This window comes from Pristis pectinata, chromosome 14 (assembly GCF_009764475.1).
Source record: "Pristis pectinata isolate sPriPec2 chromosome 14, sPriPec2.1.pri, whole genome shotgun sequence".
Taxonomy (NCBI): domain Eukaryota; kingdom Metazoa; phylum Chordata; class Chondrichthyes; order Rhinopristiformes; family Pristidae; genus Pristis; species Pristis pectinata.
In genome coordinates, this window is record NC_067418.1 from 2,091,435 (window position 1) to 2,104,771 (window position 13,337).

General features: G+C 44.8%; 1 protein-coding gene across 4 annotated transcripts in view; it reads left to right on the top strand.

Moving 5' to 3' along the window:
- The window catches only part of usp47 (ubiquitin specific peptidase 47), a 151,263-nt gene extending 138,497 nt beyond the window's left edge, over nt 1–12,766 (top strand). For all 4 annotated transcript variants that reach the window (XM_052028850.1, XM_052028849.1, XM_052028846.1 and 1 more), the window contains exons 22-28: nt 106–186; nt 1,466–1,581; nt 3,880–3,998; nt 5,975–6,105; nt 9,009–9,056; nt 9,656–9,786; nt 11,272–12,766. In XM_052028850.1, coding sequence (XP_051884810.1) covers nt 106–186; nt 1,466–1,581; nt 3,880–3,998; nt 5,975–6,105; nt 9,009–9,056; nt 9,656–9,786; nt 11,272–11,446 — 801 coding nt within the window. In that variant the 3' untranslated portion in view covers nt 11,447–12,766. The remainder of the gene's footprint in view (nt 1–105; nt 187–1,465; nt 1,582–3,879; nt 3,999–5,974; nt 6,106–9,008; nt 9,057–9,655; nt 9,787–11,271) is intronic.
- Nucleotides 12,767–13,337: the final 571 nt, after the last annotated feature.

The following is a 13,337-nucleotide window of genomic DNA, read 5'->3' on the forward strand; positions in this document are numbered from 1 at the left end:
ATTTTAGTGCAAAGTGACCAAAGTGGTCATAGTGTTGCTAAACTGTAGTGATAATTATAATAATTTGATATTAACAAAATCCAATCTTTAAAAACAAACCTACAGATAACCGTTCGACTTGGGAGAGCTCTGCGGAAAGGAGAATATCGTGTTAAAGTGTACCAGCTACTGGTGAATGATCCAGAGGTAAGGCTGGTTACTTCTGTGTAAGCTTAGTCACAAAGCTGAGAAAGCACTTGAACTGCCAGCCTTCGATTTTGTGCTCAAGCCTCTGAGATGCAGATTGAGCACAGAACCGGGAGGGGAGGGACTGCCAGTCACTGAGCACAACTTCAAATTTAGGTGAATTAATTTTTTGTATATAAGGCAACTGTATGAACGTTGAAACAGATTTAATTATCTCTACTGTGAACTTAATTGACCATTTGAAATTTAGATAAGATGAAAAGGTTGTGATTTGTGGTACTTTTGGCTGTACGGTGGTCTTGTAAGCAACTCATAAACCATGTTTTAAGATACTTTGAAATGCTGTGAAATTTAACCTGTGGGACCTATTACATCTGAATGTCAGAAGCTTGTGAATGCATCCTTGGCTGGTTCATTTTAAAATTCCCACTAGGGCAGTAAAAATGGAAAATTGAAGTGAGGTAAATTTCTGTGTAAATCCTAAAGCATTTCCTTCAGGAGTGGAGATTTTCACAATTTTCTATTTCAGTTCCCATTTGGGAGCCACACTTTACCCGACAAAATAACATTCCAGTGTCACTGGTTACTTGAGAGTGCTATAAAGTATTGCCTGCTATGGTTCATGTTACAACTTGCAGATGTACTTAAAACCATGCAGATCTGGGCATTTCTAGTGAGCTGCCTCTGCTTCTGTATTGAGAGGCAGAAAATTGTCTGGAAAATTGGGGCAGATTATTGAAAATTGTCAACTTGCAGTTAGGCAGTGATTGGTACAAGAATAACAAGGAGCCAAGTTATCCACCCCTCCCCAGTGACGTTTCACTGAGCAGTCCCTACCATGGCAATATAACCCGCGTGATCCTGAATGATGCGCCACAGCAGCCGCTGATCCCTTGTGGTCCTGAATGAGCAAGAAGGTGCAAGTCTGAATCCTCGTGAATGGTGAACTGAAGGCCATAGCTGGATTGTTACTTTTATAAAAAAGCCTTGGCTTCACTAATGTCCTCTTGTAAATGGGATCTGTGTCTATAATTGCCCCTCTTCTACTTTGTGGTTGAATCAATGCCTCTGGATAACTGGGGGCGGGCAGCAAATACTTCACCCATTTTGGTTGAATAAATGCAACATGAGGGCACCTTTTGGATGTATGTTTCTGACTAAATATAATAACAAGAGTTTAGTCTGGGTAGGCATGTTATTTCTAATAAATTTCAAGCCAGAATTGTATTTGCATCAAAGATTGTTACGCATATACTGTACATGTGCTCTTGTATTGCAGCCTTGTAAATTTCTCCTCGATGCTGTGTTTGCTAAAGGCATGACAGTGCTTCAATCAAAGGAAGAGCTCCTGCCCCAACTGAGAGAGCAGTGTGGGCTAGATCTCAGCATCGACAGGTAGGAATTGGGATGAAACACATTAAAGCAATAGGTGCCTATTTCTAAACCATTTAACACATTGTCATCTGGTCCATCTTATCTTTTCCAGTCTGCAGTTCTTCTAATCTGGCAGGTTTACATCCATATCCCTAACTCAGAATTTTGTATGAAAATGAGAGATGTTACCAAACCAGCAAGGACTGATATTCCACTTTGTTATGACAAAGGACACTTCCAATGTGCTACCCAAATAGGTGAAAGCATAGATGACAAACAGATCTGGCTGGATTCAGAATGTTTAGTAATGAATGATTAATTAAGACTTATTTCTGTGGTATCATTCATATCCCTTTCATTATGTCCTTAAAAAAAACCAATACCAATACATCCCAGCCAATGAAGTCCCTTTGAAGTGTGGCCATTGTCGGAAAGTTAGCAGTGAATTTTCACATGATCCCACCATCAGCAATGTGATAACGAGCAGATAATCTGGTATTGGTTGGGGAATAAATATCAGGTCACTGGATTAGCTTCTCTGTTCTTAAAAATAGCCGTGGTATCTTTCTTTTATACTCATTCAAGGGACGTGGGCTTCACAGGTAGAGCCAGCATTTAATTGCCTGTCCCTAGTTGCCCATGAGAAGGGGGCGGTGTACTGCTGCCTTGAACCGCTGCAGTCCTTGATGCGTGGGTATACCCGCAATGCTGTAGGGAGGGGATTCCAGGGTTTTGACCCAGTGACAGTGTAGGAACGACGATATATTCCCAAGTCAGGATGGTGTGTGGCTTGGAGGGCAACTCCCAGGGGGTGGTGTCCCCGTTGCTTTTGCTGCCCTTGTCCTTGTAGCTGGTAGAGGTGGTGGGTTTGGCAGGTGCTGTATAAAGAGTCTTGGTGAGTTGCTGCAGTATGTCCTGTAGGTGGTACAGGCTGCTGCTACTGTGCGTAGGTGGTGGAGTGAGTGGATAATATCTTATCCAAAAGATACTGCCCCCCTCAGTGCTGCTCTGGTGTCAGCCTGGATTTGTCTTTTCAGGGAACCATAATAATTTGCAGCACGGGATTGGGGAGAGGAGTGGGGCGCATTCATAGAATCATAGGAAAGGATTGGGTTGGGAAGAGGCCATTTGACCCATCTTGTACAGTATATACTGATGAGTCGCCCAAATATTCCCACCTTCCAGCACTGGGTTGGTAGCCCTGTTGTTCCAGTGCACATCCAATACTGTTTAAACATGGGGAGGGTTTCTGCCCCACTGCCCTTCCATGCAGTGAATTCCAGGCTCTCACTACCCTCCGGGTAACTTTTCTTTATTTACCCTCTGATCACACTACCAATTACTTGAATTTTTTTGTCCCCTCTTTTTATTCTCTTGCCCTTAAGTGAAGGAAGTAGGTCCTTCTTATTGACTGTATCTAGGTTCTTCATAATTATGTTTGCTAACCTTAATTACATTTCTCCTCATCCTCCTTTATTTAAAAAAAAACAACCCTAACTCATCCAAGTTACATTCTTGTAAGTCTGGAGACACAAATGGAATCTGGAGCAAAAAATAAACTTCTGGAAGACCTGCTGAGTTCTTCCAGCAGTTAATTTCTTGTGAATCACCTCTGCACCCTTTCCAGGACAGTCACATCTGTCGTGCAATGTGGTGACCAGAACTGTACACTGTGCCCAAGCTAGTGTTGTATACAGTTCCAGGTTAGGAGAGAGCATGTGCTTGGGGACAGGGAGGGCTCCTGTCATCTGTGGCTTGAGCATGCAGATTGGAAATGGTGCATACAGATATTTATTATAAAGAAAAGAACAAATTTATTTCATTAACATTTTTCACGTGGAAATGTATATCCAGTTTATTTCCAGCAAGCTTCCAAAAACAACAGTGTGATTAATGGCCAAATCTATTTTTTGTTGACTATTTGAAGGAAACTTTCCTTTTCTGGAATAGTGCTGGGAGATGTTTTGAGTACATTCATGAGAACAGATGTTTGAGTGAAAGTTGGCTCTTTGTCAGAACTCCCTCAGCACTGCACGAGGAGTGCAAGCTTGAGGCTGCGGAAGGGGGGCCTGAACACAATCCATCAACACCGAGGAGCAACCAGAGTCATGCAAAGATCAATGACAGTAAAGTGGTTTGCTCATTGTCCGAAAGGGATTATATGGTACTGTTAGTGAGTATGGTTCAGTACATGTTGGCTGAATAGAGGGTGTAAAGCTGAAGAAATTGCAGCACTTTATACTTTATCAGTCCACTTGTACATTACTGTCCTACATCTTCCCATGGTATATTGGCTGACAATCTCTTATGTGTTGACAGGTTTAGACTCAGGAAAAAGACCTGGAAAAATCCTGGAACAATCTTTCTGGACTACCACATCTATGAGAATGACATCAACATCTCCAGCAACTGGGAGGTTTTCCTTGAGGCACTTAATGGTAATCTTCCTTGGGGAAATGTTGGGAAGGACATTCCTGATTCTAGATCTGAAACAGCTGAAGGCATGTCCACCAGTGGTGAGGTTTCAGGTTGGGGCGTAGTGAGATTGTGAATAAGAATTCTAAATTAACGTGTTAGGGACAAGAAGCCATGTTAGGTCAATGCACACAAAATGCTGGAGGAACTCAGCAGGTCAGGCAGCATCTATGGAGGGAAATAAACAACGTTACGGGTCGAGACTTGACCCATAGACGTCGACTGTTTATTTCCCGCCATAGATGCTACCTGACTTGCTGAGTTCCTCCAGCATTTTGTGTGTGTGTTGCTCCAGATTCCAGCATCTGCAGAATCCCTTGTGTCTCCACGTTAGCCAGCCATTGGCTCACTTTAAGTATTGATAGAATCAAGTACATTAATTGCCCTTTAGTATTGTGTTTGTTTCATGTCTGGTGTGGATTCGAATGACTCCCTTGGTATTGAATACCTTCCCAATGTTTGTACAGACGTGGAGAACAGTGATGGTTTGCCACTACAGCCTTCAGCTGAGGAAAGATAACCCATAGTGTAGGACGAGGGTTATGGGGCATTCTTAATCACAGCTTCTGTTGGGTTGCTCCCACTGATTGCCCATCCCCGTTTAGTCCTTGAAGAATTAGTGGGCCACACACAGCATATATTTAACGAGTTCATGGTATTGGGGGAAGTGTGTTAGCATAGACTAAAGATCGGTCATTACATTGAAGGCAGAGTTGGGATAAATGGGTCTTGTTCAGGGTGGATGTAACTAGTGGAGTGCCTCAAGGATCAGTTTCTGGCCCTCAGTTACTTACAATTTATATTAACGATCTGGAGGAGAGGGCAGAGTGTAAAGCAACCAAGTTTGTCAAAGACATGAAAGTAGGTGGGAGGGCATGTTGCGATGAGAATATTTGGACCCTGAACAGGATAGAAATGGGTTGAGTGAGTGGGCAACAGCTTGACAAATGGAGTTTAATGTAGCAGAAGTGTGAGGTCATGGACTTAAGTAAGAGGAATCTAAAGGCAGAAAGTGCAGGGGGATCTCGGTGTTCTAGTGCATGAATCACAGAGTTAGCAGGCAGGTGCAGCAAGTGGTTAGGAGAGCCTTTATTACAAGAGGATTGGCGTTGAGAAATAGGAAAGTATTGTCACAGTTGTATAGGGTGTTGGTGAGGCCACACCCGGAATACTGTGCCGTTTTGGTCTCCTTAATTAAAAAGGATGTACTGGCATTAGAGGCAGTTCAATAGGGATTCACCAGGGTAATTCCTGGGCTGAGAGAGCTGTCCTATCATGAATGGCTAAAGAAATTAGATCTGTGTTCTTTTGAATTTAGAAGAATGAGGGGTGAACATTGAAATGCAAGTTCCTAAGGAGCCATGATAGGGTAGGTGCAGAGATGTTTCCACTAGTTGGAGAGTCATGAACAAGCGGACGCAATTACGAGGTTAGAAGGTGGAATATTAAACTGAGGTATGTAGAGGCTTGCAGAGTGGGGTGGTGAATCTCTGACATTCTCTTCCTCGAGAGGTGGTTGTGGAGGCTGGGTCAGTGGGGGAATTTAAAGAGGAGGTAGATAAAGTTTTGAAAGATCAGGAGATTGAGGGTGATGGGGAACTGTGACCGGAGGTGCCTGGGCCAGATCAGCCATGATCACATTGAATGGTGGAAGAGGCTTGAGAGGCTAGAGGCCTGCTCCTACTTTCTTCTGCTCTTACATAGCAGCTGCAGGATGGGGTCAGGTGTGCACAGAGGCCACAGTGAACCAGTGATGTGCACACAGTGGCTGCAGTGTGTCTTTGGCGAGAGTGGGGTAGATCGTAGGACTAATTGAATGGAAGCTCCCTGTCACTTTACCGGTGAGTGACGGGCATTTGTAGCACCGAGGTGTTTCTAAAGGGCAGTAACTAAGTGCCACTTCCCAATTTTCCTAACTCTGTTTTGGCCTTTCTCATAGAACCTGAGAAGATGAAATCCTTGTCCCAGCTGGCAGTGCTGACCAGGCGATGGAGGCCGTCACAGATGAAGCTGGACTTGTTCCAGGAGGTTGTCCTGGAGAGCAGCAGTGTGGAGGAGCTGAAGGAGAAGGTCTGTCACTTATAGTCGCACTTGCTTTTAAATCCGTCGGAAGGTATCGGTGCCTCATGGTGAATCGTTTTCACTGTGGAGCTCCTGTGACGTGGTCCTAATGTGTGGTGTGGAAATTAGACTGTGAGCTCAGGTAAACACTGGGCTACGGATGTCCAGAGTCAACTGGTCAGTTTATATCACTGCATTAGCCTCACACATCTCACCTGGCTCCTCTTTTAGCTGTGTTTGGATTTTCACATTAATTGTCACAGGAAGTTAGAGCTTGTAATTCTCACTATCGGACGTTGTAACCCACTGCCTGTTGGGTGGTGGAAACTGTTAATCGGGGCTTTCAAAAGAGAATTGGATAGGCACTAGAGAGAATAACTGAGGTCTACAGGGAAAGGGCAGAGAATGAGACGTGTTACATCATAGGAGGCGGCTGTTCAGCCCATTAGCTGCATGCCAGCTCCTAACAGAGCAATCCCATAAATCCCTTTCCCTGCCTCCATATTTCCCTTTAGCCCACAACATACTCTCACAGTCCCATCAGCTCCCCTGCGATTCTTTTTGCCACCTCCCTACAACGAGGGGTAATCTAAGGTGACCAACTCACCTACTTGCACATGTGGGAGGAAGCCAGAGCACCCGGGGAAAACCCGCATGGTCAGGGGAGAACGTGCAAACTCCACACAGACGATGCCCAAGGTTAGTATTGAACCTGGGTCCCTGCACCCACTGCAGGAGCATAGACCTGATGGGCTGAATGAACTCCTGCTATGTAATATTTGTTTAAGCAAAACCAGTTAACAATGGACAGGAAAGATAACAATTGTTTAATTCATTCCTGCATGTAATCATTTATTAGGCATGTAATCATTTATCAGCTTGTGCCAGGGGTAGAGAGCATGGAGGGTGAAGAGCATGGTACTGGCGTGAGACAGGCTGTACCTCAATGCTCAATACAAGATGCTGGAGGAACTCAATGGACGAGAAAGCATCTGTCGAGGGAAATGGACAGTCGACATTTTGGGTTGAGACCCTTCACTTGGATTGATAGATGGGAGATGGCCAGTATAAAGAGGGGGGGGAAGGGGTGGAGCAAGAGCTGGCAGGTGATAGGTGGATCCAGGTGAGATGGAGGAGGGAAGAGTGGAAGCAGTGACAGAGGCTGGGAGGTGAGAGGTGGAGGCAACAAAGGGCTGCAGATGGTGGAGTCTGATGAGAGGAAGGTGGACCAAATAAGGGAGGTGGGGAGGGCAGATGGGAGCAGTGGGGGAGAGGACCCAGTGGGAGGGGTGTGTGAGTGGAGTACCTTGATGCAGAAACAGCTACAAAATTGACAGCTGTGGATTTCAAGGGGGATGTGATGACCATTTGGAAAAATAAACATTTAAAAACGTGCTGGAGAATGGGATTAAGAATATGGCCTGCCTTTGTGCTCTGGAGCAAGGGATAGGTGGATGCAGATCTGTAGGAGGGAAGGGTTAGATAGATATTAGATCTAAAATGCAATGTAGAGATGCAATGTAGATCTCTGTCTTTACCTCTCGTTGTCTTGGTGTAGCAGCCAGCATAATCAAAGACCCCACCCACCTGGGACATTCTCTCTTCTCTCCTCTTCCATCGGGTAGAAGATACAGGAACCTGAGGGCACGTCCCACCAGGCTCAAGGACAGCTTCTACCTCACTGTGATAAGACTATTGAACGGTTCCCTCAATATGATGGACTATGACCTCACAATCTACCTTGTTGTGACCTTGCACCTTATTGCACTGCACTTTCTCTGTAGCTGTGACACTTTACTCTATATTGTTATTGTTTTTACCTGTACTACCTCAATGCACTCTGTACTAACTCAATGTAATTGCACTGTGCAATGAATTGACCTGTATGATCGGTTTGCAAGACAAGCTTTTCACTGTACCTCAGTACAAGTAACAATAATAAACTAATCCCAATACCAATAGAGCAGGATAAAATGTCGGCACAACAACGTGGGCCCAAGGGCCTGTACTGTGCTGTAATGTTCTTTCTGTTGTGAAGTGGAGATTCTGGAGCACACATTGGACGTCTGTGTTGGGTTCCAAATTCATACCACATAAATTCAAATTATTATAAAGGACATAGAGGTTTGTGTGCCCGACCATTTGTATTGCCTGAAGACAGGTCCTTGGTACTCATTTAAAATGACTGTTTTAAATCATCAGGCTGTGCCATTTAATATCAATTTCTTTAGTTTGAGCAAAGGGCACATCCCCTTCCCTTCAGGGAGCATAGAGTTGTAGAGAAATGGGCCCTTCAGCCCACCAAGTCCATGCTGTCCATGTGGAAAGTGACCCTGGCGCAAGTAGTTCAGCCTTTAAGTCCCATCTCTGAGGGCAGATAAGCCAAGGAAAGTGATTAAAGAAATCGACTTATCAACACAGTCTCATACAGGGTGCAGTTTTACATGTGACATGGAGACGCAAGAGACTACAGATACTGAAACCTGGAGCAAAAAACAAACTGCTGGAGGAACTTCCAGATGAGGGGTCTTGACCCAAAATAGAACCATAGAACACTACAGCACAGAAAACAGGCCATTCTGCCCTTCTAGTCTGTGCCAAAACTTTATTCCGCTAGTCCCATTGACCTGCACCCAGTCCATAACCCTCCAGACCTCTCCCGTCCATGTATCTATCCAATTTATTCTTAAAACTCAAGAGTGAGCCCGCATTTACCACGTCAGATGGCAGCTTGTTCCACACTCCCACCACTCTCTGAGTGAAGAAGTTCCCCCTAAACCTTTCCCCTGTTGACTGTCCATTTCACTGGAGGTTCTGTCCGACCCACTGAGTTCCTCCAGCAGTTTGTTTTCTGCTCTGTTTGTGACGTGTTGTGCTGTGGTTGATGACTGGTTTGTTTCTGTTTCTAACAGTTACACGCAATAAGTGAAATTCCCATTGAAAACATAGAATTTGCCAAGGTAAGTGGTCTTTAAAACAAATCAAAAATAAGTGCTAGAAATCTGAAATAAAACCGGAAATGCTGAAAATACTGATTAGGCTGCTGTTAATGTTTTTAAAGCAAAATTGAGCTAAAGTGTTAACTTTCTGTCCACACAAATACTGACCCAGGTATTCCAGCATTTTGTATTTGTTTCCCTCAGAGTAATTAGATTTTTCTGGTAATTAATTGCAGAGTATGATACCACCTTTATATTACCCACAGTATACAGTAGAGAAACAGACCACAGGACCCAATTGGTCCATACTGTTCATTATTCCCACAAAGAAACACCCTTCCACCTAACCCTATCAGCATATCCTGTATCATGGTACAGATGCTATCTAGGGTTCCTCTAAGTCAGGAGGAGGTGCTTGAACATAGCACATACAAACGTAGACAGAGTAGTTATCTGCTCCATCTCCCTGTGGTATAGCTTCAGCCACAGTAGGCTACTGTCATGACTAGGCAGTGATTTGTTCTGAATCGACGTGTTGGTTTGAATGCTGATCATCAGTGTAGGATTTGGACGAGCATTGTTGCTAAGTTATTAATGGTGCGTTATCTTGTGTTGCACAGGGCAGGGGAACATTTCCCTGTGACATTTCAGTGTTGGAAATTCACCAGGATTTAGACTGGAATCCCAAAGTCACAACTCTGAATGTCTGGCCACTTTACATCTGTGACGATGGAGCAGTCATCTTCTACAGGTAACTGAGATTCACTGAGTGGTATGGGGTAATGCAACAGTCTAATACTGTAACACCTCACCTCTGGAAACAGCTAGCCCAGCTGCCTGGTTGTCTAGTGCACACACTGTCCCCGTGCCGGCCATCTCTGGGTAAATCCCATGTACCATCACTTGGCCTGTAGCCTTCTCTGCCAAGACATCTTACAAGATGTTGTGTGAATATCTGCCTCCACTGCCCCCTCGAGCAGTGCTGGGGGTCCAGACCAAACCTCATTGTTGGATGTGCTGCCCAGTTTCTCATTCTTTGTTTACGCTGACACCACAATCAAAGGTTTGCATCTCCAGGGTGAGCGAAAGAGGAATAAATCGCTGTTAAAACCTGTGCAATTTTTTACTACAATTTTATTTTAGTGTGTGAGGTTATTACAGTACAGCAGTTTGTATCTGCATGGTGCCTCCAGGCTGCCATCTCAGGCAGCCCTTCAGGATCGAGGGCAACGTGCTTTCACCCTGGTCCTGTGGGGTAAGAGGAAGCCAGTGTGGGACCCGCAGACTCTGTGGGTGGGCCAGGAAATGGCTGATGGCTGGTATTGTGCTCCTTATGCCACTTGCATTGCAATCCTTCAAGGATGCTTGAGTCTTTTTTTTATCTCTGCCCACCTGGTAATCACCTTGCACAGCAGAGCTCGGACTAGAGTGTAAATCAGAAGTCCAGTATTGGGTGTGTGAGCAATACGGTGTGACGGTGTGGTGAGTGAGGGTAACTCAGTGCTGGAATCACACAAGGTAACTTTGGTTAGGCTGCACTTGGAGTACTGTGTGCAGTTCTGGTCACCCCATTACAGGGAAGGATGTGGAGGCTTTGGAGAGGGTGCAGAAGAGGTTCAGCAGGATGCTGCCTGGATTAGAGAGTATTAGCTTTAAGGAGAGGTTGGGCAAAGTTGGAGCAGTTAAAAATTGATGAATTTTCTCCGGAGCAGCGGAGGCTGAGGGGAGGCCTGAGAGAACTTTATAAGATTATGAGAGGCATAGATAGGGTAGACTTGTCTTTTTCCCAGGGTAGAAATGTCAGATACAAGAGGGCATAGGTTTGTGAGGAGGGAAAAGTTTGGGAGATACGTGGGGCAGGATCTTTCACACAGAAAGTGGTAGGTACCTGGAATGTGCTGCCAGGGGCGGTGGTGGAAGCAGATATGATAATGGTGTTTAAAGACTTAGGTATATGAACATGGAGGGCTACAGATCACGTGCCGGCAGATGGGGTTAGTTTAATTTGGCATTATGGTCAGCACAGACATGATGGGCTGAAGGGCCTCTTCCTGCGCTGTACTGTGTAACGAGCAGTATTCAAACCTGACTTTTGTAAGACCATGCGATTCACAGCTTAATTAAAAGAGGTGGTTTTAACCAGCTCATCTTGGTCAGAGTAAATGACTGCTGGCTGTGACAGATGTAATTTAATGTGCACTCCCACTACCTTTGACTCTCCCCTGTCCCTCCACAGGGACAAGACTGAGATGCTGATGGACATGACCGAGGAGCAACGCAATGGGCTGCTGAAGAAAGAAAGCAGCCGACTGCAGAAGTCGGGTCACCGGGTCAACTACTCTCCCCGCAAAGAGAAAGCACTGAAGATCTATCTGGACAGCGGCCCCAGTAAAGACTCAGGCCAGGAATGAGACCCAGCCTGGCCTGCTCCAGCTCAGCCCTGCTGCTCTATGGAAATGGGACCGATTCACCACTGCTGTGTAGAACTCCTGTGGCTGTCCCATTCATCATTAGGTCTACCTAATGACACCAGCACTGATTGGCTTATTGCCCACCAATCGGAAGCCCAGTGGGGATGACTGACTCTGAATCATGTCGTGCACTATAGTCTATTGTACTGTAAAGTTCAAAAGGACGTGCAAACCACAGGGAAAAGTTTGAATATAATGTGGGCTCTGCACAAACTCGCTGGAAAAGCTAGACGCATTTGCAAACGGGATTTTGTAGCTGAATAAAACCTGTGCACAGTCCAAAGAATTTGTCATTTATTTTATTCACGTATGAGCACGTATCTCATTGATGAATTTTAAAATAAGGCGTACTCTATGTGGGATAGGGAGGGAGAGCTTTGGGGACGGAGTGCTATTAGAACTGGAGGAAAGGGCGCGATGATAAACCAAATGAATGAGTGTTGTTAGCGACTTTTGCTTGGCCTGGAGTTCTGTGCATGTGGTTTGAAAGTCTGTGCCCTCGCATCTTGTCAGAGGCATCGTGATTGTAACTTATTTTTAGTTCCCAAGCTGTGATTTCGAGGATCTGGCACTCGTATTGCTCGGCAGATGTTGAGACATGGAAAATAGCTGCAGCTTGGCGGATAACTCATTGGGCCAGGGCAGGAGATATATCCCCTCCCAACCCCTGTCTGCCTCAGGTACGCACACCAAGCCACACCGCGCGTGTGGTGCACTCTTAGAGGGCTGCTTGAACTTGTATTTTTAGGTGTTTTCTTTCCTGTCTGTTTGGTTGATATTTGGACATCGATAATTATTATGCCTTTGTTAATTCTTTTGGTTTTTATCACCTTCTAAGTCCATCTTGGTTCCAATACTGTATGCTGTACTTTTGTGACCCTGTGTCAAATGGTTTAATTGGTTTGTGAATCTTGTTCCATGAGGAAGCATAGATTGATTTTAATTTTATGCTGTATTTAATTCACTTAACAGAATAGGGAAGATCATTCTCATGTGAATTTATTTCAATCAGTTCAAAAAGCAGTTGAAACAATTTTGTTTCATGGCTGGCTCCACCTCAAACACTTGTCCAAGAAGCTCTAGCAAGTGGAAACACCACTCTTGCAAAACCTCCACCGCTGTTCTCTTTTGAACTTTGCAGGAGTTCTCAATTTTTAATGACACAAATGGATCATCAAAGATGCATTTTGGTGAATATTTTTTCATACCCAATGCTGTTCACAAATGAGTAACATGCCAATAAAACATTTATTCATTCTATTTCAATTCTCAAGTTTGCATTTTATGGCAACAGAATCGAGCTGCTTTTGCCCGGTAGCTTTAATGGCCTGTGATGTCTGTTGTGAAGTTTCAGTGCAACCACAGCACCGTGCTTCTACTTGCAGAACTATACGTATTAGTGGGTTAGAATCATTCATGCTTTAATTCATTGTGGGAATTGTGTCCAATTCTGGGCCCATGCTGCAGGGAAAATTATTGAAGTGGAGAATTGTAGGTGAGAGACTGGAGAGGCAGGTGGCTGAATCCCATATATTGTCATGGTGGAACCTCTGGTTATGGTGACTGTAATTTTCCCTCATTGCTTTTTAGACTTGCTTCCACTCCAAGCCAGAATCAAACAGTAGTGAATGCAGGGACTGTAGGATCTGGTTTATGTTTCAGACTGAGTGGGAGCAGTTCAATGTTGTTGTGGTTCCAAGTGGAAAATTCCTACACTGAATGTGGAGGGGGTGGGAGCAGTGCTGACTGGAGGAACATTTGCTTTGGGGGATTGGGTTCAGCCCAGACAATGGTGAGGTACTGGGGCTGTTGGAAGGGAGCCTTTGGGGAA